Raw genomic sequence first — 22,752 nt, 5'->3', positions numbered from 1 at the left:
GACAAGAACAAGAAGGAGTGAACTGACAATAAATCCAAGTGGCCAATGGTTTCATCAACCAGACTGTAGGTTTCTTTGGAGGAAACACAAAAGTAGCATGGTTTAATGAGGAAAATATGAGCTGTTGCATGGATCTGTTGCTAAGAACATGGGAAGATATTCTTCCTGAGAAATGGCTCTAGCATTTACAAGACATTACAGTATCATATGTGTACAGAAATTACAAAAGGACCAAGAAAATTCTGGAACTATCAACAGTCACCTCATTGACTGCAACATGGACAACAGTAATTTTTAACTATTAATGGCAGATGGTATTAATTATCCTTTCTCAGCATGACTACCATATTTTCATTCAAATCAGGCTTGGGTTGGTGAAGGATAGGTTGACTCAAATTAATTTTTTTTCAATGCAACCAAAGTACCCACAATTCCTTAGGGAGCATCTTGATATTACTTTAGACCATCTTCACGAAGACATGTAACTTGAAAATGGTGCACAAGCTCCTTATGCCAGAGTTAGAGGGATGTGAAGATGAGCCTGGAAGTTCATTCTAATACTTCTGATTTACTCTTCTAGGAGTGGTTACAGAAAGCATAAATGAAAGCTTCAAAGTACTTGGGTTACTATAGGAATTAGGGTTTGGAAGATATATCTATGAACAATGGGGTGGTTGCTTATGTTTTTGTAGCTTGTGGATCCAGACTGAAAAATGTAAATGCGTGTATTCTTTCTCCCCTTCATCTTGTAATTAAGACACATTATGTTTGGATTTCTTTATCTTTTGATTTTGAATTTGTTTTTGCTTATTTTTTTAAAATAGGATTTTACATTATTTTAAAGCACTTAAGCATTGTTTGAGAGAGGAGAAAGTTGTGGTTTTGATTGTCACAAAGATAAGCCAATAGAGCTGTATTGGCTGATGTCATGGTAATGTGAGCTAAAGTTGAGAGGTGGCTCTGATTCAAGCCTTTTTAGGACTCTGAGAATCCTAAGGATAAATTTTCCACTCAATCTCTCCTCCTTTTCTTCTTGTTGCTTCCAATGTCAATATAGCTCCCACCACTCACCCACCCACCCAAACATGGTCTTAGTAAACAGATGTGTTAGAGGAAACACCGAATTATAGAATCATTTTTGGAGCTGAATTTGATAGTTTAGTTTTATTCTGCAAAGAAGTATATGGTTTTAATTTAAAGAAATGTTGAAACATTTTTGGGATGGAAGTCCCTCTGTACCAATATGTGGGGCTTGTAGCTACTGAAACTTTTGCACACCCAAGAGACCCCACTTACCATCTCAAAGCTGGAGTTATGTAATTTGTAATAGAATTCACACATCCATACTCAACCATAATGAGATTGTTTGATTTTAGCTGAGCATATTAGATGAAATCAACCCTCATAGTTTGATTGAGAAACAAAAATATGACAAGTGAACTCAAATTATTGTGTATTTATTTTGGGGTTGAGCAGGAGTTTTAAAGATTAGAGCAGCTTTTTTTTATCTGCCTGTTCATTGCAATTTTGTCTGCCTTGCGCAGTTAATTTGAATTCAGCAGTAACCTAGAAACAAAGTGCTACATTACTGATATCAATGAATAAGTATTTCTCCAAATGTCTTTCAGTTAAAACCTGTTGTTGCTTACATACTTATTTGGGGTGCTGATTCTATTGATTTAATGGGACTGACTTCTGAGTTAGCATGAATACCAGTGAGAATCATCAGCATAATAGGCTCTGGTCCTGTGCTCTTTTCTTAACAAACAAAAGGAATTAGCAGAATACATTTTTGAATGAGTAATGATAAACTGGGATTTTCTATCAGTGAGACTGACTGCCCCAAAGGCCTGATCGAGGTTTAACTTTAATTATTTCACATTCATAAATGTGCAGCACAGCACGTCTATTTCTGTTGCCTGACTTTGAAAATTAGAGCTGGCCCAGGCGTATTTAGTCAATTAATCCTCACCTTCTAGTTTTAAGGCTTTGTATCAGAACAAAACACAATCTTCAATCTTGCATCTTAAACCCAACAGTAAAGAAAGCTGATAGCTCATATAAATAGCTTATTATTTCAGTTTCACTTCAGGATCTGTTGCTCCAAAGAATTGTTGTAAAGCAATGAGAATATATGACAGTCAATTACAGTCTGTTATTATCTTTCCACTTTTCTACGAACTGCAGAATCATGGGAGCTATTATGAGGTTGATTTTTCTGCCATACAACTTTCCACTCAGGATGAGTTTTCTAGGGCCATGTTCATCACAGCCTCACAAGATTCCTTAAAGCAGTTGAAAATGGCACAAAATAACCTTTGCTTATATGTTCATTTTTTAAATTTACATTTTTAAATTTAAAATGCATTCATTCAAATAGGCTTTGCTGGTTTTTAATCAATGCATAACTTATTTATCAAAGCAGCACTTATTTACCAAAGGAAGATGAGCTTAGCGTCTTTCAAATCACCTTCATTTCCCACCCCCCAATATGTCTTTATAAGCCCAATTGGCCCATCAATCTTCTTTTAGGGCACCTGTGTATGTGATACCAGGGCGGCTTTGATCAGTCATTGGTGGATTCCTAGCGAAGTGCCTGCATGTGAAGAAGACAAGTCATGGCTATTCACGAGCCACTCTCAAAATGTCTCCTTCCATGAAGACAATGCATGTTGTTAGCCACTGAGAATAGGGACAGCATATTACTTTCCCACCAAGCTATTATTTTGACACCTCAAGGGCTGGATGACACTAGTAAAGAAAGGTTCATTTGTGTGTTTGTAATCTATGTTTTGCTTTTTTTTTTTAGTTTCCCTTTTGGATATCTTGCCTATTCCTTTCCCAAGTAGTCTATCTATTAGTAAGAATCCATTATGACGATAGTAATGCTTTTCTTTCATAGATACAGATTATGACAAAATAGTATGTGTGAAACCATTACAATGAAAATCAAGATAGTCTTTATCAGATTACTACTCAAACCTCCATAAAACTATTCAACATCTGGACACATTCCTCATTGCATGTATTGATACAGAACAATTTCTGCATGTGGCAAAGGATTGGGGGAAAAAAACCTTTACTTCCATTCTGGAAACCGGTCATCTCCTTCTTCAGAGTTGCATCGTATAAAGCATTCTAAGCTAAGGCTATTGCCTAGAAGAAACTTTAAGAATTGTAATTGTGCTTTTAAAAAAGACCCTGCTAAATGTCACTTTGTTTTTTGTTGAAGGCAGCTAAGCATAAAGTAAACCAACTCAGTTCTAAACAGAAATTGTGTTGTGGGATTGCAGAGGTGTGGAAGCGGTTTGGGAGTATCACAAGCATTGTGTGTGGATGTGCCACACATGTTGCTTATTTGTCTTTATTTAATGAACACTTTCTTCTAGTCCATCTTACAGCAAATATTTTAATATGCGATTGGCAATATAGCCATACAGCACTCTTAGTCATGCTTGCATGGAAATAAGTTCTACCACAGGAACTTACAGGGCACTGTGGTCTTGGGTTCAATTGTGAGCTTTTAGCACCAAGCTAAAAACCAGGAGACTGTGAGTTCTAGTCCTGCCTTAGGCATGAAAGCTAGCTGGGTGACTTTGGGCCAGTTATTCTCTCTCAGCCCAACCCACCTCACAGGGTTGTTGTGGGAAAAATAGGAGGAGGAATGAATATTAGTATTATTATTATGCCCTTGAGTTATTTATGAAAATAATAAAGGCAGAATATAAATAAACAAAATAATAAGAGACTGAAGAAATTAGGTATTCAGCTCCAAAATGTTATTAGATAAGTTCTGCTGTATGACATCTGCCATACTGATAAAATTGAGGCATCAATCTATTTTATTTCTTCACCAGTTTATACGTATTTACAATTTACATACCATTTATCTATCAAAGAAGGGGAAAGAGAAAAGGATTCAAGTATTGTGCTTATTTTGACAACAGAGGTACTAAAACTGAATCTAAATATGATTCTCTGAACAGACTCAGGCTCAGCAATGTAGTGAAATATAATCTTTATCTGAGAAAAGAAAAAGAAGCTAAAGAAAGAGTCAAGAAAGGAAGCCGGAAATAAAGATTCTTCTAAGAAAAGCAGACCAAGAAAGTACTGCAATGTATGTTCAGTAGCTATTGTAAATAAAATAAAGAAATGCTGTGTAATGGCCAGTTCATAAAGAACAATCCATACAAAACTGCCTTTGTGACATGCATTTCTCAAAGAAATCTGCATGTCAGCTATTAACTCTTTTTACGATCTAATGAATGGAAGTTTTTTTTATGTACACTCATTAAAACTTCTATTTGGTGATACTAAGGAAATCTGAAACAAAGCTATCAGATTCATATCTAAGTTTTAATTCGTGTAATTGTAAATACACACACAGAGAGACACACCGACACACTTACACACACACACACACACACACACACACACACACACACACAAAGGCACACATATACTGCTTTTTAATTATCACAGAATGCCACTTTGGCTGAGCTGAAGCAAAATGGACAATCCAAAACTGCAGGGTTGCCAGGCTGAATTGATGCTCTGCTATATTCCTATTGACAGTAACTTGTTCAAATGAGATCCTTGGGGAAATATTATTCAGAATGGCAAAACATTTACTTGTCATCCTGGGGAAGCTTTTTAGATTTAAAAGGGAGAGAAAGAAAGATGGCAAGCATTGGCTGTGACTATAGCCAGGATAGTTAAGCTGCCAAGACAAAATAGGGGAAGGCAAGTCTTTTCCCATTTCCGTCAAAACATGGGATGAATGCGCCCCAACAGCATGAGGCTTTCTGCTGTGTTTGCTTATAACAATGCCTTCAACTCACACCCACCCATACTTGAAGCAATTTGAAATTATCTGGCTGTTCAAACGTTATTGTCGTTTCCCCCCCCCCAAACATAAGCAGATAACAAGACACGTGGTTTGTTATGGGTAGAATCATACCACTAAACCATTCAGTTGTTATCCTAGACAGGTGACTAGGGACTGTGATCAGTCCAGCATCTACTGAATGAACCGCTTCAAGCTGAGGTGAACAAAACTTTTTTCCTCTTGATCCTGTACAGTGTCTTTGTCTGTACTGAGCATCAGGAGAACCCAGTTCTTTTACACTGGGCTATCCCTTTATACTGATCTGTTCTACAAAGTGACCCACAGTTTGGAGACCTGAATCAGCTTGAACAGCAGCTGACTATTATTTATTTATTTATTTTTGGGACTTATATGCCGCCCTATCTCCCGAAGGACTCAGGGCGGCTAACAACAATAAAAAACAACGATACAAAAGTTAAAAGAAATTAAATAAACAGCCCCAATAAATAAGTTAAACTAAACAATTAAAAATTAAAAACATTTTAAAAAACCCTGTCGTCAGTCCAGGTCAGCCTGATGAAAAAGGAATGTTTTAAGGCCACGGCGAAAGGACCAGAGATCCGGGGCCATCCGGAGCTCAAGGGGGAGTTGGTTCCTTTTGGGGCTTAATATTTTTTTTATCAGCTTATGACAGTCATTTACAGTTTCTGAAATACAAGTTTTCTAATATTTCATCACAGAAATGCTTATTTTTTCCCTCTCTCCCTCCCTGCTGTGATAACTTGCTGTGATAACTTGCATGGTCAGGGTTAGGATGACCCACTGCAGACTTTACACATCAGCTGTTCAGATAGTGAGAAAGCCCTGTTTATATTAATTGCTACTAAGATTTGGAATTGTTCTGTGTGAGTCCAAACAGTTATATAGCCATAACAATTCTTTTCTGTCTGTTTTCAGATTCGCAGTCAATGATAGATATGCTTTAATCTCTGAAAGCTTTCCCTGATCTGGTGCCATCCAGATGTGCTAAAGTTCTAAATCTTATCTTTGGCTCTCCTTCATATTAAATTTTTTATTCAGCCTCTGCTGCTGCACCGCTTGTTCTGGTTTTGATTTCTTTATATTTTTGATGGTTTAGTGGCTAATACATTTTACAAATAGACGTCACCTGCCTCTGGTCAATGCTCTGGGTTTTCTGTGGTTGTTATAATCCCTTCCAAATGTAATTAAAACTATTCAGACTCTGAACAGTTGTGCATCCATCCCTAAGTATACTCTGGGGGGGGTCCATTGGGTATGGTAAAAAAAAATGGAATGACAGTGTGATTGGACCTCTACCTTATGTGCATCACAAGTCTCTTCTGATCCTGTACGTATATGTAAGTGTATATTAGCATTTTAAAAAAATCTGTGATATGAGAGAGAGGGGGGGGGAGGTCTATGTGATAAATATCTGTTAATATTCCCACTATCTTCTCAATTGTGGCATTATAAAAATGTTACCACTGCCTACCATCCATGACAATCTTTGATCACCTGGTGATTATACCTCTCCCCAATAGTTAATCATAATTTTACAAGGAGTGATGATCCATTTATTCTGGATGATCAGGTTTTTGTTACATAGGATATCAGCCATCTTAAAACATACACAAAAACTGGACTGGCTATTATTCTGCTATGGGAATAGCAATGCTATGGGACAGATGTGATAACTACCCAGAACACTTACAGGCTCCAGATCTGAGAAGGAACTGTGGACACTGACACAGGTTTTGTGAGGAATGAAACACCTGTTTCTTCTATGATACTGTAGGTCAGATTGATTTTGAACCAATAAACCAAGAAGTAACAGAAAATGCAATAAATAAAAATTAGAAAATGATGATTATGCCAAAATAGTGATAGAGATGGTCAAAACTTTCCCTTTGGAAAGTTGGTAGACATTTTATGGGAGAGGGATCAGTTTTGCCTAATTTACATTTTTCTTTTTTGCCATTTGTTATGAGGTGGAAGAACTTCAAAACTGACTTTGGGGCAAATCCTTTACAGAGTTTAGCTATGCAGAAGCAAACTTATTACAATTGTGGTATTTCCAAGCCTGGCACTCATGAACTAAAGTAAGATTGGGATTACACATTATATTAAGCCAGGGGTCTTCAAACCTGGCCCTTTTATGACTTGTGGACTTCAACTCCCAGAATTCGTCAGCCAGGCATGGTGGCTGAGGAATTCTGGGAGCTGAAGTCCACAAGTCATAAAAGGGCCAAGTTTGAAGACCCCTGTATTAAGCCATGCAGTTTGCTTAATCTAGTATGAACCAGTCATGCAATGTGTGAATTTAGTCTAATCTTCTATATTTTAAGCAGCTCCCCACACTTCCAGAGGAGCTTGAGATGGAGATTGTTTGGTGGACTCAACTCCAAATTTCATCTACAAAATTTTCAAATAGGGACAGGTATAATAAGCAGAAAAGGTCAGTAGATGTATTTGTACATTATGAAAAAACATAATATGGTTTCCTCTATGTTTAGCATAATGTGTGAATCCAATTATTGTGGTTTGTGAGCCATGGTTATGGCTTAACATATTGGGTAAACTGAAGAAATTATACCAATAAATTGTGTTTGAGCACAAAATGGAGTCATATAATGTATAAACTTACTATTATTGCTTCTAAGGTAAAGGTAAAGGTTCCCCCGCACATGCGTGCTAGTCATTTCCAACTCTAGGGGCCGGTGCTCATCTCCGTTTCAAAGCCAAAGAGCCAGCGCTTGTCCGAGGACGTCTCCGTGGTCATGTGGCTGGCATGACTAGACGCTAAAGGCGCACGGAACGCTGTTACCTTCCCACCGTAGTGGTCCCTATTTTTCTACTTGCCTTTTTACATGCTTTTGAACTGCTAGGTTGGCAGAAGCTGGGACGAGTAACAGGCGCTCACTCTGTTACGCGGCACTCGGGATTCGACCCGCCAAACTGCCGACCTTCTGATCGACAAGCTCAGCGTCCTAACCCACTGAGCCACCACGTCCCTATATTATTGCTTCTACTTACATATAAACCTCTAAGGTATTCCAGCAAATCTGATTAAGTTTAAAAGATACTGAGATATTTATAGCCATAGTATAAAAATAACAAAACATACATATATCACACACTCCACTTCTTTTGTATGTTGCATCCCACTGTTGAAGGCAAGTACTCATATCATATGGTTTGTGTTGTGCTGTTGAGAAGTGCACTTTATCATTCCTCCCCCTCCTCCATAGGCTTTTGGAGATATTATATAATTCTTGTCATTTCCTCCAAACGATCAGAGCAGCCTTTTCTGTGTCCCTATCCTATTTACTACCTGATCAAACAAGTTAAGAAGTTCTCACTGATAGAAGACTTTATCTGCCAGCATCAACTCCTCTCTTTTCCAAACACTGTTTACATGTTCCCAGTTCCCAGTGCATTAAGAGTCAGGAGATCTTAATGGGTTTTCAGTCACAGACTAAAGGGAGGAAATTACGAGTACATCACGATTACATCCTCTGAGCTCACTGCAACAGGACAGTGTCACGTTTCATTTCACTGCTGTTAGTTCCAGTAAAGAAATGGCTTCAGACTGAGTTAAAAGAGGGGAAACAACATAAAAGCAGGAAAGAATAAACATCCCAAACTCATTCTGACAGCAAAACAGAGTTTTATTGAAAAGATAAATTGCTTCCAACCCTCCTTGTATAATAGAATAAAATTCATTGGATTCACAGTGACAGTTCTAGCAAAGTCTGAGCCAATTCAGAACTAAAGCATCCTCTTTAGGAAAGAATTCAAGATTCCTTTATCAAGCTGATGCATTCAGGAAATCCAAGAACTGTATCTCTTTTAAAGTTACGCATCCAGTTACTCTTTTGCCACAAACACTGAATATTTACCAAAAATAAAGTCATAAGAAGATACAAATCTCAAGGAACCTAAACAACCTTGGAATTCTGATGATGCTGAAATGGCTACAGACTTCTTCCTTTTTAATTACTGTTGGCTGGAGTCAAAAGACCCTGTTAGACATAACAATAGCTTTGAGGGTGTTTTCTCTCTCTCTGAACTAGTTCTTATGCAGCAAATTTATGATTAAAGAAAATTGCTGAACTTCAGAATAAGGTGTATTTTTCATTTTGAACACCAAAATGAAAAAGCAAGTAATCTCCCATAAAAGAAGCAGAATTTCCAAAACCTGCTCAGCCAAAGCCAATTAAAATGGCATCATTAAAAAAGTCTCACATGTTCAAGGAATTCACAGGCACCAGAGGAAAATACTGCCCATTTACATTATCCTAGATAGGGTTTGTGCCTAATTCAACATAGCTAACCATATTTTGATATGCATACAACCTACATACTATCACAGTGAGACATATTTTGATTTAAAGCAGATGACTTGCTACAGTACCTGAATCTGGCATGAGCTGTAAACCAATTTTATGTCCTTTGTATGAAGAAAAACAGCATATGAAAGTAAACTAGCATGTCACCAAATGTATTTCACATTATTTCCCTCCTTTTTTTTTCCCTTCTGGAACAAGTACTGTAATTTTATGAACCAGAGATAAAAAGGGAAGAGCCACAAGGAAAGGGCACAATAAGAATTTCAGCTGATGATCTAGCAACTCACTGCAGCACCCTAAAGCAGGGGTGTTGAACTGCCGCCGGCCAGGTCATCGGGAAACCACACCCACCCCACTGCTGGCAATGGTGAAAAAGTTCCAATACGTTGCACAACGTCACGTGACATCGTGAGTTTGACACGGCTGCCCTAAAGGAATCACCCAACTATTGCAAATGTCTTTTTGTGCTAGCAGGCTAAGAGACAACCAAAGACTTTTAACTACTCTTGCTCTGCTCCTTTAAGTAATAATAAGCAAGAGAAGCTTGGGCAGAGCGTAGATTTATTTATGCCAGTCTTTTTGTGATCTAAAATGCAGGAAATCAAATCAGCATAAAGGAAATTTCTGGCCCTTGTGAATATATTTAACATGTGCAGGTGTGTACACGTATGCGATATAAATAAAATCTCTCCCTGCTCCAACAGTGGACATAGGCAGTATTGCTAGCCCTACAAACATTTCTCCATTTAAAATATTCCCAACCTGTTTTTTTAATCTATTGTCAATTAGGTTATAGTCTGTCACCTTCTACAAAGGCTCACTGATTGTGTGCATAAATATTGGGTATTAAAAGCAGAGCAAATGCCAACAGCTGCCATTTCTCCAAATATATCCGGAAGCAGACTGAAGATGCTATTTGCAGAACTTAATATTTCCTGAGGGCAGTGTCCTTCAAGAGGGGCACCTCATTAGCTGAAATATCATTCCCGATTCTTAAACAAAATAATAAAGCTGCCTTTGAAGGCAGCACAGCAAAAATCCTTGGCCCAAAGAAAGAATATTGAATGTCTCATGGTTTCAAACCATTCAACACAGGTGCAGCAGGAAACGTATGCTTGATGCTGGCAACAACAATCCTGCAATGGAGCTCCAGATATCTTTTCTTCCAGGGCTTCTCCTTTGGTGTGGGAGGACAATAGAAAAGCCTGTTACCTCTGGTCTATCTTCTGCTTCTGCAAGCTGAGTGAGGTGAAACTGGCTAAGAGGTCAGTAACTTCATCCACCTGCCGGGGAAGCACATAGGATGATGATGTAGGACCTGAAGATGAAGAATCCTACAAAAATGGACAGCTTGCAGCCTAACCCCTTTTTGCAGCAGCTGAAGTCCCTCAACCCAATTGTTTTGCTGAAATCCAGCAGCAGCAAACCATCCTACAATGGCAATAGCCCATGGGCGAAAATTGGGTCATTAATTCCCATGAAGGCGTTTAACAGACCTGTAACTGACTCCAAATAGCTACAAAATACAGTTAAAATAAGTAATGTATTTAAAATCAGACACTCTCCTACAATACCAATATATTCTGAATGTATTTATCCTAAATTCGAGTGATATATATGTATTTTGCCAATAATTAAAAATATTTCATAGTGATATGAAACAGTTTTTGGATCTCCCAGTTTCTCAAGTTGCAGAACTGCTCAGCTAGTACAACATTTTCTTTGATCCCTCACCTGTTCTTTTGTGCTAGTCATCTGTAGCCTTGTGCAAAGGTCATCCAATTGTTCCCTCTGTTCATGACGCCCAAGACGGTCAAGATATTCCCGCAACATCTGGATGATCTAAAATAAACAACATGGAAATATGAGCTTTGCAGCAAACAATGAAAAAAGCCCAAATTTTTAATTAAAAATCCAATTCTGAAGCAAATCTGAAGAATTACTATAAATTTTTAGTAAAGTGAAAGGACAGAGACAACTGTAAATTAACTACTTGGGGAAAAAAGAACTAAATAACATAAATATAACTGAAGGAATAAAACTAATTCTTTACTGAAACTTAAGGCACTCCCTTTTTTAACAAGCAATAGTATTATTTATTTATTCGGTTTACAATGCCTCCCATCTCACATAGATGACTCTCAGCAGTTAATGAAGTTAAAATAGAAAAATCAAAAATCAAAAACAAACCAAATGTTGACCTACTAGTCCTGTCACCATCAAAAACTGACCAGCGATGAACTCAAGGCAATCCAACAACCTTCAACAGGTAAAGGATTAAAAATGAGATTAACCAACAGTTTTATTAGGGACATTCAGGAGGCAAGGGTAGGATGGGCAAAAAAGTTATACACAATGACCACAACTATGCAATCAAAGCTCTACCCATTTTTTGCAGGTAACGCATGCATGATATATGTAAAACTCTATTGTTAGATCAGACTTCATCTCTGTTTTATAGGTATGGATACTGACAACAGTAGCAAGAAAGCTACAGTGTTACAGCAAACATTTCCAAATCAAAACACTTGGGATCCACATGAACAGAAGACCCAAACTTTGCAGTGACTGTTATACAAATGCGCTTAGTGCACTTATTTCAGAATGTAACATTTCAAATACATTGCCACAGATTTTGGAGTGCAGTAGACAGAAGGAAATGAAGTGTCATTCTGGCAAAATGCAGATCCTAAAGATACTATAGCTATAAAGAGCTAGAAGGTAAATAAAACAAAAGGTAAATGTTTAATATGTACTTTAAAAACCTGTGCTTGTTTGGATTATGTACATATTTTCGAGAGTAGATTGGCTCTCTTCAGTATGTTTGCTTCATGATCTTACTAGCAATATACCTGGGACCTTCAGAGGCCAAAAAAGTTTGAAGCCTGTGGAAGAAAATACGGTAGAAGGCCATGTGTCCGCAACAAGTCACAGATAAAATAGGGGAGTGGGAACAAGCCTTTCTTTTCTATCTGCTCTATACTTTCTCTAATTTCTTTTTTCACAGTTGCCAGGGAGGTGCAGATTTTACTTCCAACAGGTACCTAATAAGATACGTAATAATAATAATCTCAATCCCAGAGCAAAATACAAGGTATATATCTAAAAGGCAATCATAAACAATCATATACTAACAATTATAAACTCTAAAATCCATCACTCTCTAGCTTGTATATAGTAAACCAATCCTTAATAATACTAAATATATATAAAAAACTAAAATAAAAGAAAACTAGCATCATTCCCATCTATGTTCTTCCACAATTCACTATTACCTTAACATATTCTCATTTGCACATTAATAAATAGTTCTTACACAAATTAACCCACATTAACCCACAAAACTTTCTTCCTCTTCCTCTGTCGTAAGTTGTCCATTAATTCCAAATTAAAAAAAAAATCTATTACCATACATAGCATCCCAAAACTTTTTTTTTTTAAAAAACACAACTACCACTTAACTATAAATATTTTGTGGAAGTTCCATAGATTTCTACTGGTCTTATTTTTTTTTCTTTTTTGAGCATTTTAAGGCAGCACGCGTCACCCTCTGTTCTCTAAGATCATCCAAAAGAGTTGCAGCTTGAACTCCTCCTGTACCCTTCTCGTCTATCTGTGCATCTTCATCCTCTTGATGTTCTCCTTCTCCAGATCCCTCTGCAGCTTCCAGAAGTGTTGATGGGGTTACTTCCAAGACATTATTATAAAAATCATGCGCTTGCTTCACATTACTCAAACAGTATCTTTTGCCATCATACATGAAGCTCAACCCAACTGGGATCTCCCATCTGAACCTTATATCTCTTTGCTTGAGCTCTTGCACAAGAAATATAAAATCCTTCCTTCTCTTTAAAATCTTTGGAGGAATTTCTTTTAAAACCAAAACTTGTTGACCAGCAATCACAACTTTGGTATCGTAGGCAGCTTGTATAACTTCATCTCTAATTTCCCTTTTTACAAAATAAACCACCACATCTCTAGGCAACTTTCTCTGTTTAGCAATCCACGAATTCACACGGAACACTTTGTCCATACCTTGTTTTAATTCAGATGCTGGATGGTTCAATACTCCCTCAAAAGCCTCAGAAACCAGCTGCTTTAAATCTTCCTTAATATTCTCTTTTAGGCCTCTAATTCTCACAGCAAACTGCATCTGGTAAAATTGGGCCAAGCTCTGTTCACTGTCAATTTTGTCTTTTAAATCTTCAATTTCCAATACTTTTGCTTCTAATAAAGCATTCTTTTGAATCAAGTCTTGCACTTGATCATCCAGCACCTCCACACATTTAGCAACTTTTTGCACTGAGGACAAAATGTCTACCTTCATTTCTCTAAGTTTCTGTTCCATCCTTTCTTCCATTCTCTGCTCCAATTTCTCCAATTTCTCCTCCATCTGTAGAAATTTAACACCCATTGACTCCAAAATTAACTGGGTATGTTTTTCAAGATCCTTCGATGTCAATACATCAGGAGAATGCAACGCCTGCAGCAATGATTGTTGTTGCACCGGAGAATTTCCAGCACTCCGAAAAGTTCTAGGGGGAGGTTTCGCCGCCATCTTTTACTTACAATTGTGACGCACTTTCACTTTAAGTTTTAAGCAAAATCCATCAAGCTTGAGAGTAAAATAAAATCTTCTTCATCTCTTCATCTTTCCCTCTTGTACTGCTCTTTCCCTTTCATAGTCTCTCCTTCAAGCAGGGATGGTCGCAGACGCCTGGCTCTGCTCCATAAAGTCCGGAGCAGAGACGCTGGTCAGCTGGGAGCAGCCCAGGCTACGGGGGAGTTCAATCCTTCGGCCGCCCAAGCTCCAAGCTCAGGCGGCCCCGGAGAACTCAACCCCCACCTGGGGGCTCACCCCCTCCTCTTCTCCCGAGGAGGGGGCTTCAGATTCGCCCGAACAGCTGATCGGCGCTGTTTCGGGCGAAAAAACACCAGCTGAGCCGCGGGCAGCCCGGGAAGGCTCCCTCCGTCGCCGCGGAGCCACCGGAAGTCCGGTGCTCTGGGAAGTCGGGGGGGGGGAGGGGGGAGGAGGGGAAGTGGAGGGGGGGAGGTAGGGGAGGGAGGAGGGGGAGGGGGAGGGGGGGAGATAGGGGGGAGGTAGGGAGGGGAGGAGGGAGGGGGAAGGGGGGTTTTCTTAAAGGAAAATTGTATTTTATAAAACTTTTCAATAAAAAAAAATAATAATAATAATAATCTCAATCCCGCCAAGACTGAGTGGCTTCGGGAAAGGGTGGTATATAAATCTAATCTAATAAATTAAATCTCGGGTTAACCAGACTATTCCATCTCTAACGATGGGGGGTGAGGTGTTACCCCCCGTTGATAGGGCTCGCAACTTGGGCGTCCTCCTGGATTCACGACTCAATTTTGAAGACCATATAGGAGCCGTGACCAGGGGGGCTTTTGCCCAGGTTCGCCTGGTGCGCCAGTTGCGGCCCTACCTGCACCGAGATGCCCTACGCACAGTCACTCATGCGCTCGTCAGCTCCCGTTTAGACTACTGCAACGCTCTCTACATGGGGCTGCCCTTGAGGACCACTCGGAGGCTTCAGCTGGTGCAAAATGCGGCCGCGCGAGTTGTGATGGGGGTCTCCCGATACTCCCATGTAACACCTCTACTGCGCGAGCTGCATTGGCTTCCAGTTGCCCTCCGGGTGAGATTCAAGGTGCTGGTGATGACCTATAAAGCCCTAAATGGCTTGGGTCCGGGATATCTGAGGGAACACCTGCTGCCGGCATCAAGTTCCCTTCGTCCAGTGCGCTCCCACAGGGAGGGTCTTCTCAGGGTGCCACCGGTAAGAGATTGCTGGCGGACGACACTCAGGGATAGGGCCTTCTCAGTGAGGGCGCCTGCCCTTTGGAACCAGCTGCCAGTGGAGCTGAGGACTGCCCCCGACCTCCGTTCATTCCGCCAGGACCTGAAGACCTGGCTCTTCGAGCTCTCTGGCCCAGGCTGAGGATTAATCTTATTTTAACTGGGGTTTTATTTATACAGGGACAAATGTAATTTTTTTAAACTTGTTTTTAACTTTTGTATCTTGGTTTTTAATTACCCTGTAAACCGCCCTGAGTCCTTCGGGAAAGGGTGGTATATAAATGTAATAAAATAAATAAATAAAATAAATACCCCTTGACCTAAAACCTTTCAAAGATTAGATTTCTTTTTTGTTTAGACTTATCAAGACCTCTGCCATATCCAACTAATCTGAGTGGCCAATTACATCTTAGAAGTTCAATCCTCGAAGCCAAAGGGGTTTTTCCCTTTCTAGTCTAGTGTGGGAATGAGGTTTATACACCTTTGCCTTTGTCTCAGAATCAGTGACACCAAACTCCTATGTCCACATACATTCCTCAGTCCCAAATGTCTTCTAGGATGCCCAGAGACAACTCTTAAGTGTAGAACACCTGCAGCCCCTTAAATCCAGGATAACCTTTCTGGTACCTGCTTTACTTCAAGGCGCACAACCTCCAAGCTCTGTGAGAGGCCATCTTGCAGGATATTTAACTTTGACCTGGCCAAGTGCAGAGGGGTCCTTCCAGCTCGATCCAGGGCATCCACTCGAGCTCCTGAGATATGTAAATGCAGAGTAAGAAAAACACGTTGAAAGAGCACGAGAAGAAAGGTCAGCTTTAGAATTGCCAAAAAGAAAGGTTACCTCCACGGAGCAGCATGGTGATGACAGGAACATGGTTCGTGCAGGCAGCTGGGGAGGGGAAATATAAGACACAGAACTAAGGAGTGCTTTGAAGTAAAACAGTGGGGTTACACTAGGTCTGATCAGAATCACAACTTTATTTGTACAGTAAAGACTATATTTCCAAAAAGCTCCCTTTGTAAATATAGTATATTAACTAAGAATGCAAACTGAGAAATCTAATCTCAGCTTCATGTCACGGCATTAAGCAAATCAATGCAGTCTCACCAAATCTGTACTAGAGAAAGGCTGCAGAAAAAGTTAAGAATCTTATAGAACCTACAAGAACTAAACAGAATATCACCAGCTCTTTGGTGCAAGTTTAGGTGTGCTGGATCATTAATCTAAGTTTATTGCAATCCAATATTTTGAAACATGAGATATGGAACTGCTTACATCCAGATGTAATTTCCTTTTAAATAAAAAAATGCTAAGATATACTTTATAGAAATTATCGCAGTAAGCATTAAGCTAGTCCTGAAAAGTAAATATTATGCTTTTTGTATGGCAGATGTGGGCCAGTTCCAAAGGCAAAAGTTAGCATATGGTCACTCTCGGCTTGGTAATACTTGAATGGGCAATTTCCTGGTTTACTCTAAGAAATGTTTCCACGTGCGTCCCAGGCTACTGCTGCCTAAATTTAAAGCAAATCTAGTTTCAGCAGATTTCTTCAGAAAAAAAAAAGAGAGAAGAAATTTCAGATAAATCATGCTTACCTAAATGCAAGGGAGTGTTCCCCAATCCATCTCGCTGGTTTGGATCAGCACCATGGTCTAAAAGCAATTGCACTAAAACATGAAGAAGAGTTTCTCAAGTTTACTTTGAAAACCATACAGAAATATCTCAGGTATTAGCCCAGGGTCATAATAGTTTTACAGAATTCATTCATTTATAGCAACTATTGGAGATGGATAGCAACCGGTCCTAGCTGCATCTCATCAAAATATATCTCTTTTCCTAAGTACTTTAATGGAACAGGTCCCCATAATAAAATGATGCTTTTGTGTCCCTTGAAACAGTCAAGCTTCCATATGAAGCGCTACTGAATGGGGCCCATTGTCTCAAGTTCACACAGAATTGCCAGCAAAATAAACTGCCACAGCACAATGTGAGCTAATCTGCCACATTTGGGGGCTCTTCAAAAGTAAAGGGATATCTATAATGAGGGTCATCGGCTTCAAAATAATGGTCATGATCAGAGGATTAAAGCTCAACTCTCTTTTAACATGCATTGCATTACTGTACCCATAAAAAGGGCCAAGGCTTTACTTGCCTAATAGTATCTGTGTCAGGACCCACCTCAATCCACATCTTAGGAAATAAGAACTCTTGGATGCAAGTTTAGTCCAAAAGGAAAATGTTTACTAGGAAGGAATCGATTGTGGGAATACAAGACGGAATCTGAGAAAAGTTACATTTCAATCCTATATAAACCATTCCCATTCCAGTCCCTCCCCTCATCCATTTGGTCAGTTGCTAGGTGTCAGGTCCTTCCATGGGAAAGGGAACTCTCCTTGGTTTTATGGTTATTGCTTCCCTTTTTCAGTTGTAAATGAAGACACAAACCAGATCTGTCTGTCCCCCTCCCTTCCCCCGTTAAAACATCCCCTGTTGTTTGAAAATCGCTTTAGTAACCATCCTCTCCCCCCCCCCTCGGAGAGATGGCAGAATCCCCAGTAATAGCACGTTGTTCTACCTATACAATTATGAAATGTGATATAAATGGATTCTGACAATCTGCCATTTTGAAACACAAGCATCACTGCAGATGCCCGCCCCCACCCACCCCCAAATATCATTTGCCAATGAGAATATTAGCTCTCTCAGATCCTTCTTAATCACACTGACTCCAAGAATATACCAGCAATGTTTAAGTACATCTTATTGAATAATATCACAGCTTTATCCATCGGCCTCCAGGGCACTTTGGAAAATATGTAAAGTTAAGTAATGGACCCTCACATCTCAAACTGCCCATCTTTGAAGCAAGAAGCCATCTTAGACTTTACTCAACACTTGGTAACCAAAATGACCACAGTGAACTGATATTAGCTTAACTGAATCTGTCCTCTATCCAATATACAAGTCTCATTCAACCTAGAAGGGGACAGAAAAGTTTTAATTAAGGATGCTGGTGCTACCTATGTTCTTTTTCTTTTTCTATTCTTATTTTTTTTAACCAAATATTTCAAGGAACACGCCCAAAGCCTGTTATAAAACCATAACACCTCTCTGAATTATTCTGGACATCAGGTAATCTCTGCAATATTGCATTTAGAATAGTCTTTCTCAACCTGGGCAAGTTTAAGAGGGATGGACTTCAACTTCCAGGATTCCCCAGCCAGCCAACCAGCCATGTTAAACTTTGCTTTTCTGGCTGGGGAATTCTGGGAGTTGAAATCCACCCATCTTAAACTTGCCCAGGTTGAGAAACACTGTTTTAGAAAATATACTTCATAAGGATATCTCCACTTCTGACTTCTTTCTGTCCTGTAATAATCTATATCAGTGTTTCTCAACCTTAGCTAATTTAAGATGCATGGGTTTCAACTCCCAGAATTCCTCATCCAGCATAGCTGGCTGTGGAATTCTGGGAGCTAAAGTCTATACGTCATAACTTTCCTAAGGTTGAGAAACACTGATCTATGTCCATTACTTCTGCCCAGTTTCCTCCCATCTGCTAGGAACAGTGAACTCCCCTGCTAAAATTTACAAATGCTTTTGAAAATCATCAGCAATGATGAAGTGGCATCTAAAGTGAGCGTTCCCATTTTTTTAATTGGCTTACCAATGCGATCATTTCCATTACAAGAAGCAAAGTGCAGGGCTGTTCGACCCTTGTCATCGGCAGCACAGGGGTCTGCCCCATCTTCCAGGAGTTGTATTACTGATGCCACCAAATAAGAAAGAAAAGGAAGCATTAATAACCTGAAGATTTAATTGGCTAAAAAAAATCACCATCAGTATCCTAGCTTAAAATGTTGCAAAACTTTCAAAGAACAATACTTAATGCTGAAAGTTTATTTTAAAAGAAACAAATGATGCATGCACAAATTCATTCAGATCTTTTCAATATCCATTCTTGCCAAGCAATTCAGCATCAATAAGTTACTTCCTTTCAAGCTCAAAGTGAAATAGCAGAAAAAAGCATCCACAACCCCGCCCCCCTGCACATAGTAGTTGTTTCAATCAATGTGGACTTATATTTCTTTTAATGAAAACATTAAATGCAAATTTTAATCCATATCTGGACTTCGGATAGTTAGGACATTGTCCCTTCCAGAACTACACTTCTATTTAAATTTTGCTTCCTTATTCAATTGAAAGAAAAAAAATTGACAAATTCAAATATCTCACTACACTCTTCAGACAAATTAAGTCTAAACTTCTGATTTCAGCTAAAGTTTAGAAAGAGGAGAATATTTAATATAGTTAATGAGATAAAGATAGAAAAAGTTCATATTCCTACAATGTAAACTTCTAGTAACTGTACTCGTCTCATAATCCTGATTGGCAATCAGGAACTGCATGCCAAGAAATTAGATATGCAGGCAAATGAGGAAAGTGAAGGTGGAGGGTTAGCTAGCAAAGCACTGAAATCTAGCCCTCTGTATTTCTTCTAGCCAACATTTCCATAAACAAATTTCTTTGAGAAAATTATTTACAAGCCTCCACTAGTGTATTCATCTTACAATAAGACAGAATTGGTCAGGAAAGACTTAAAACGGAAACTAGGAGATAAAAGAAGATAAAACATAGGTAGAAGAAGGGGGAGGAACTAACATTTTTGTTAACAGACCCATTTTCAGGCCTACCTGAGTTTCCTCCAAGCTGATTTTTTTTTAAAAAAAACTTACATTCCAATGGAATTCTTAGGAATCTAATACTGTATTATTGAACATTCTCATCATAAACAATCTGTTCTTGTTTACAGCCTGTCATTTTATAAGACCCATATTTCTCCAACAAAGCCTACGTAGGGGAAAATACATGGAGCTATAAATCAAATTCTGACCGATGCAATGTTACCTGTTTCCAAATCATTTGAATTAGCAGCTTCTCTCAATCTTTTTAAAGCTGTGGAAAAAGAGAGAGTTATTTCCTTCTCAGTTTAATTTTATAAAAAGCAAAACAAACACAAATATATCAGGTTTGGTTAAACGAAGGTTTTGTGACTCTTTTACTATACACAATCGACATCACAGGTGTCAAACTCGCCATGTCACGTGACGTGTTGCGACGTATCACAACTTTTTTTGCATTGTCGGAGCTGGGGTGGGCGCAGCCTCCGTATGATGCAACTGGCCCGTGGGCCGGCAGTTTGACACCCCTGATCCGCCCCTGATCCATCCCTTCTCCTCAAGGGTGATCTTTTACTGGCAGAATGCAGTGATGCAGTGTTTTATGCGTTTTATATCTGTGATAACTCTAGCTAGTGGATTCATAATTATTCAGGTGTCATGACTTTCTGTGGGAATTTTTTTTACTTCTTAAAATTAATTTTAGTATTGGAAACAACAGCGAAACAGACCATCTCCTTCTCTTGGCAAAAAGGGTAGGTAATATTTTCCAATTAGGGGGTTATGGGCTAGTTGGCCAAAGGAGGCATTTTCAACAATGTTCCTGGATGGGGCAAAGCCAAATAATTTTGACTTCTCTTTTCTCATAATTTGAGGGCTTTGGTATGATTTTGACTGAAAAGATCTTTCAAGAATTAATGACCCTTTTGTATCTGGAAAGAGAGGAGCACCAGAGTACAAGGTTTTCCCAGTTTGCTTCTCCTAAAAAAATTTACTCTGAGAAGTGAGCAAACTTTGTCCACATTTCTACTACTATTTATCCAGAATACATAAAACAGAACAGAACAAAACAAACTTCACAGGCTTCAATATATTACAAATTTTCCTAGCAGTCAGTTGCAATTAATAGTTATAACTGGATTGCTTTGACCAAATTTACTCATCACAAATCTGTTAATCCTTAATATATAACATAACACAAGCTACCTCATTTTATTCACAATTTAAACTACATGCATTCTTTTAATACAAAATCAGAAATCTGGTGACTTCATATCTAACAGGCAAAATTATTTCAAATGTACATCACTAAGCCATGCTTGTAATACATTTTTCTCTTCCCCGCCGCCCCACAATTTTAACAACCCAGATCAGTGCTCTGCAGATGCATGAACGATAATTCCCTTACACAGTCCAGTATTTTTATCTATAATATTTGTAGGCAATCCAATCAAACATGCTCCAGGTGGCACACAACAAAAGAAAAACATGGTTAATAAGCCCTCATTAAAACAAAACATACCACCCGTAATAGTACAATTAATGCTTGCAAGTGTTTTGGCTTGTTGAAATAAGCCAAAGCATCCTGCCAGGAGCAGTGTGTTCCAAAACATAGAAGCTATTATGAAAAGTCCTGTCCTTCATCCTGGCAACAGGGAAGGTTGTTGGACAATTATGAACGCCAACTGGAATAGATCAGGTTGGGGAAGGTTGGTTTGGATTATCACAGGAACAAGTATGTGTCCATGCCTAAGTGTGTTTCCTTGAATGTTTAGTCCCTTATCCGTATCTACAGGTAGTCCTCAACTTACGACAACTGAGCCCAAAATTTATGTTGTTAAGTGGGACATTTGTTAAGTGAACTTTGCTCCATTTCACGACCTTTCTTGCCACAGTTGTTAAGTGAATCACTGCAGTTGTTAAATTAGTAGCATGGTTGTTAAGTGAATCTGGTTTCTCCATTGACTTTTCTTGTCAGAAGGTTGCAAAAGCTAATCACATGACCCTGGGACACTGAAATGTGGGAGACATGAACCACTTGCCCATCATCGGAATTTTGACCATGTGACCACGGGGATACCGCAATGCTCATTAAGTTTGAAAAATGATGATAAGCCACTTTTTAAAATGCCCCAGGTACTTTGAACAATCACTAAACGAACTGTTGCAAGTCGAGGACTACCTGTATTTGACAACTCCATTCCAACCCGCTGCTTTTGCAGTAAAGCATGGAAGAGCTCCAAATTCCTGACGAAGCCACAGACTGGAGCTCCCCAATACCCCCTCCGCCTGCTGCTCCTAGACCAGGGGTCGGCAACCTCGACTCTTTTATGACTCGTGGACTTCAACTCCCAGAATTCCTGAGCCAGCTCCTAGACCAGGGGTCGGCAACCTCGACTCTTTTATGACTCGTGGACTTCAACTCCCAGAATTCCTGAGCCAGCTCCTAGACCAGGGGTCGGCAACCTCGACTCTTTTATGACTCGTGGACTTCAACTCCCAGAATTCCTGAGCCAGCATAGCTGGCTCAGGAATTCTGGGAGTTGAAGTCCACGAGTCATAAAAGAGCCGAGGTTGCCTACCCCTGTCCTAAACAATTCAGCCAGGGGGTTCCTACCATCTCAGTCTCCGGTAAGGAGAGGGCGGCCGCCGGCCTTTCGGTCACGGGCTAAGAAGAAGAGCGACCGCCCTCCCGCCTTAGCCCCACGGCCAGCCCCTCACCGTGAATCTCCTTGCCCAGAGGGCCCACCCTGCGGTGTAGCCGGGCGTCTCTGCGGCGGCGACTGATGATCTTGCACACGCGGTGTTCCGTCTGCCACGGCAGCTGCAAGTAGCCCAAAGCAGCCGGATCCGGGGTCTCGGGGATGGTCCGCAAGGCCACGCCAAGACCCGCCAGGGAAAACATGTTCGCGGCATCGGCTGGGCTGGCTTGGCTGGGGCTACCGCCTTCCATCCCTCCGGCCCTCCGGCCCTCCCCCCCCCACAAGCCTTCGCTTAAAGCGGGCCCAGAAATCCGAAGCTCGCTGACGGGAGGCGGGGGAATTCGCGTAACCATA

The 22,752-nt window shown here is 39.8% G+C and overlaps 1 protein-coding gene across 1 annotated transcript; it reads right to left on the bottom strand.

Moving 5' to 3' along the window:
- Window positions 1-8,496: 8,496 nt before the first annotated feature.
- ANKRD54 (ankyrin repeat domain 54) lies at window positions 8,497-22,719 on the bottom strand. Its single transcript, XM_083365467.1, has 8 exons — window positions 22,418-22,719; window positions 19,926-19,973; window positions 18,685-18,783; window positions 16,613-16,684; window positions 15,858-15,905; window positions 15,644-15,768; window positions 10,933-11,040; window positions 8,497-10,481 (listed from the first exon to the last, which is right to left on the bottom strand). Exons 1-8 carry the CDS (start codon window positions 22,647-22,649, stop codon window positions 10,407-10,409), a joined length of 807 nt encoding a protein of 268 aa, XP_083221593.1. The 5' UTR covers window positions 22,650-22,719; the 3' UTR covers window positions 8,497-10,406.
- Window positions 22,720-22,752: the final 33 nt, after the last annotated feature.

Source organism: Vipera ursinii (genome assembly GCF_947247035.1).
Source record: "Vipera ursinii genome assembly, chromosome: 6".
Taxonomy (NCBI): domain Eukaryota; kingdom Metazoa; phylum Chordata; class Lepidosauria; order Squamata; family Viperidae; genus Vipera; species Vipera ursinii.
Note: the sequence above shows the minus strand (reverse complement) of the source record. Positions and strands in the feature narration are given on the sequence as shown.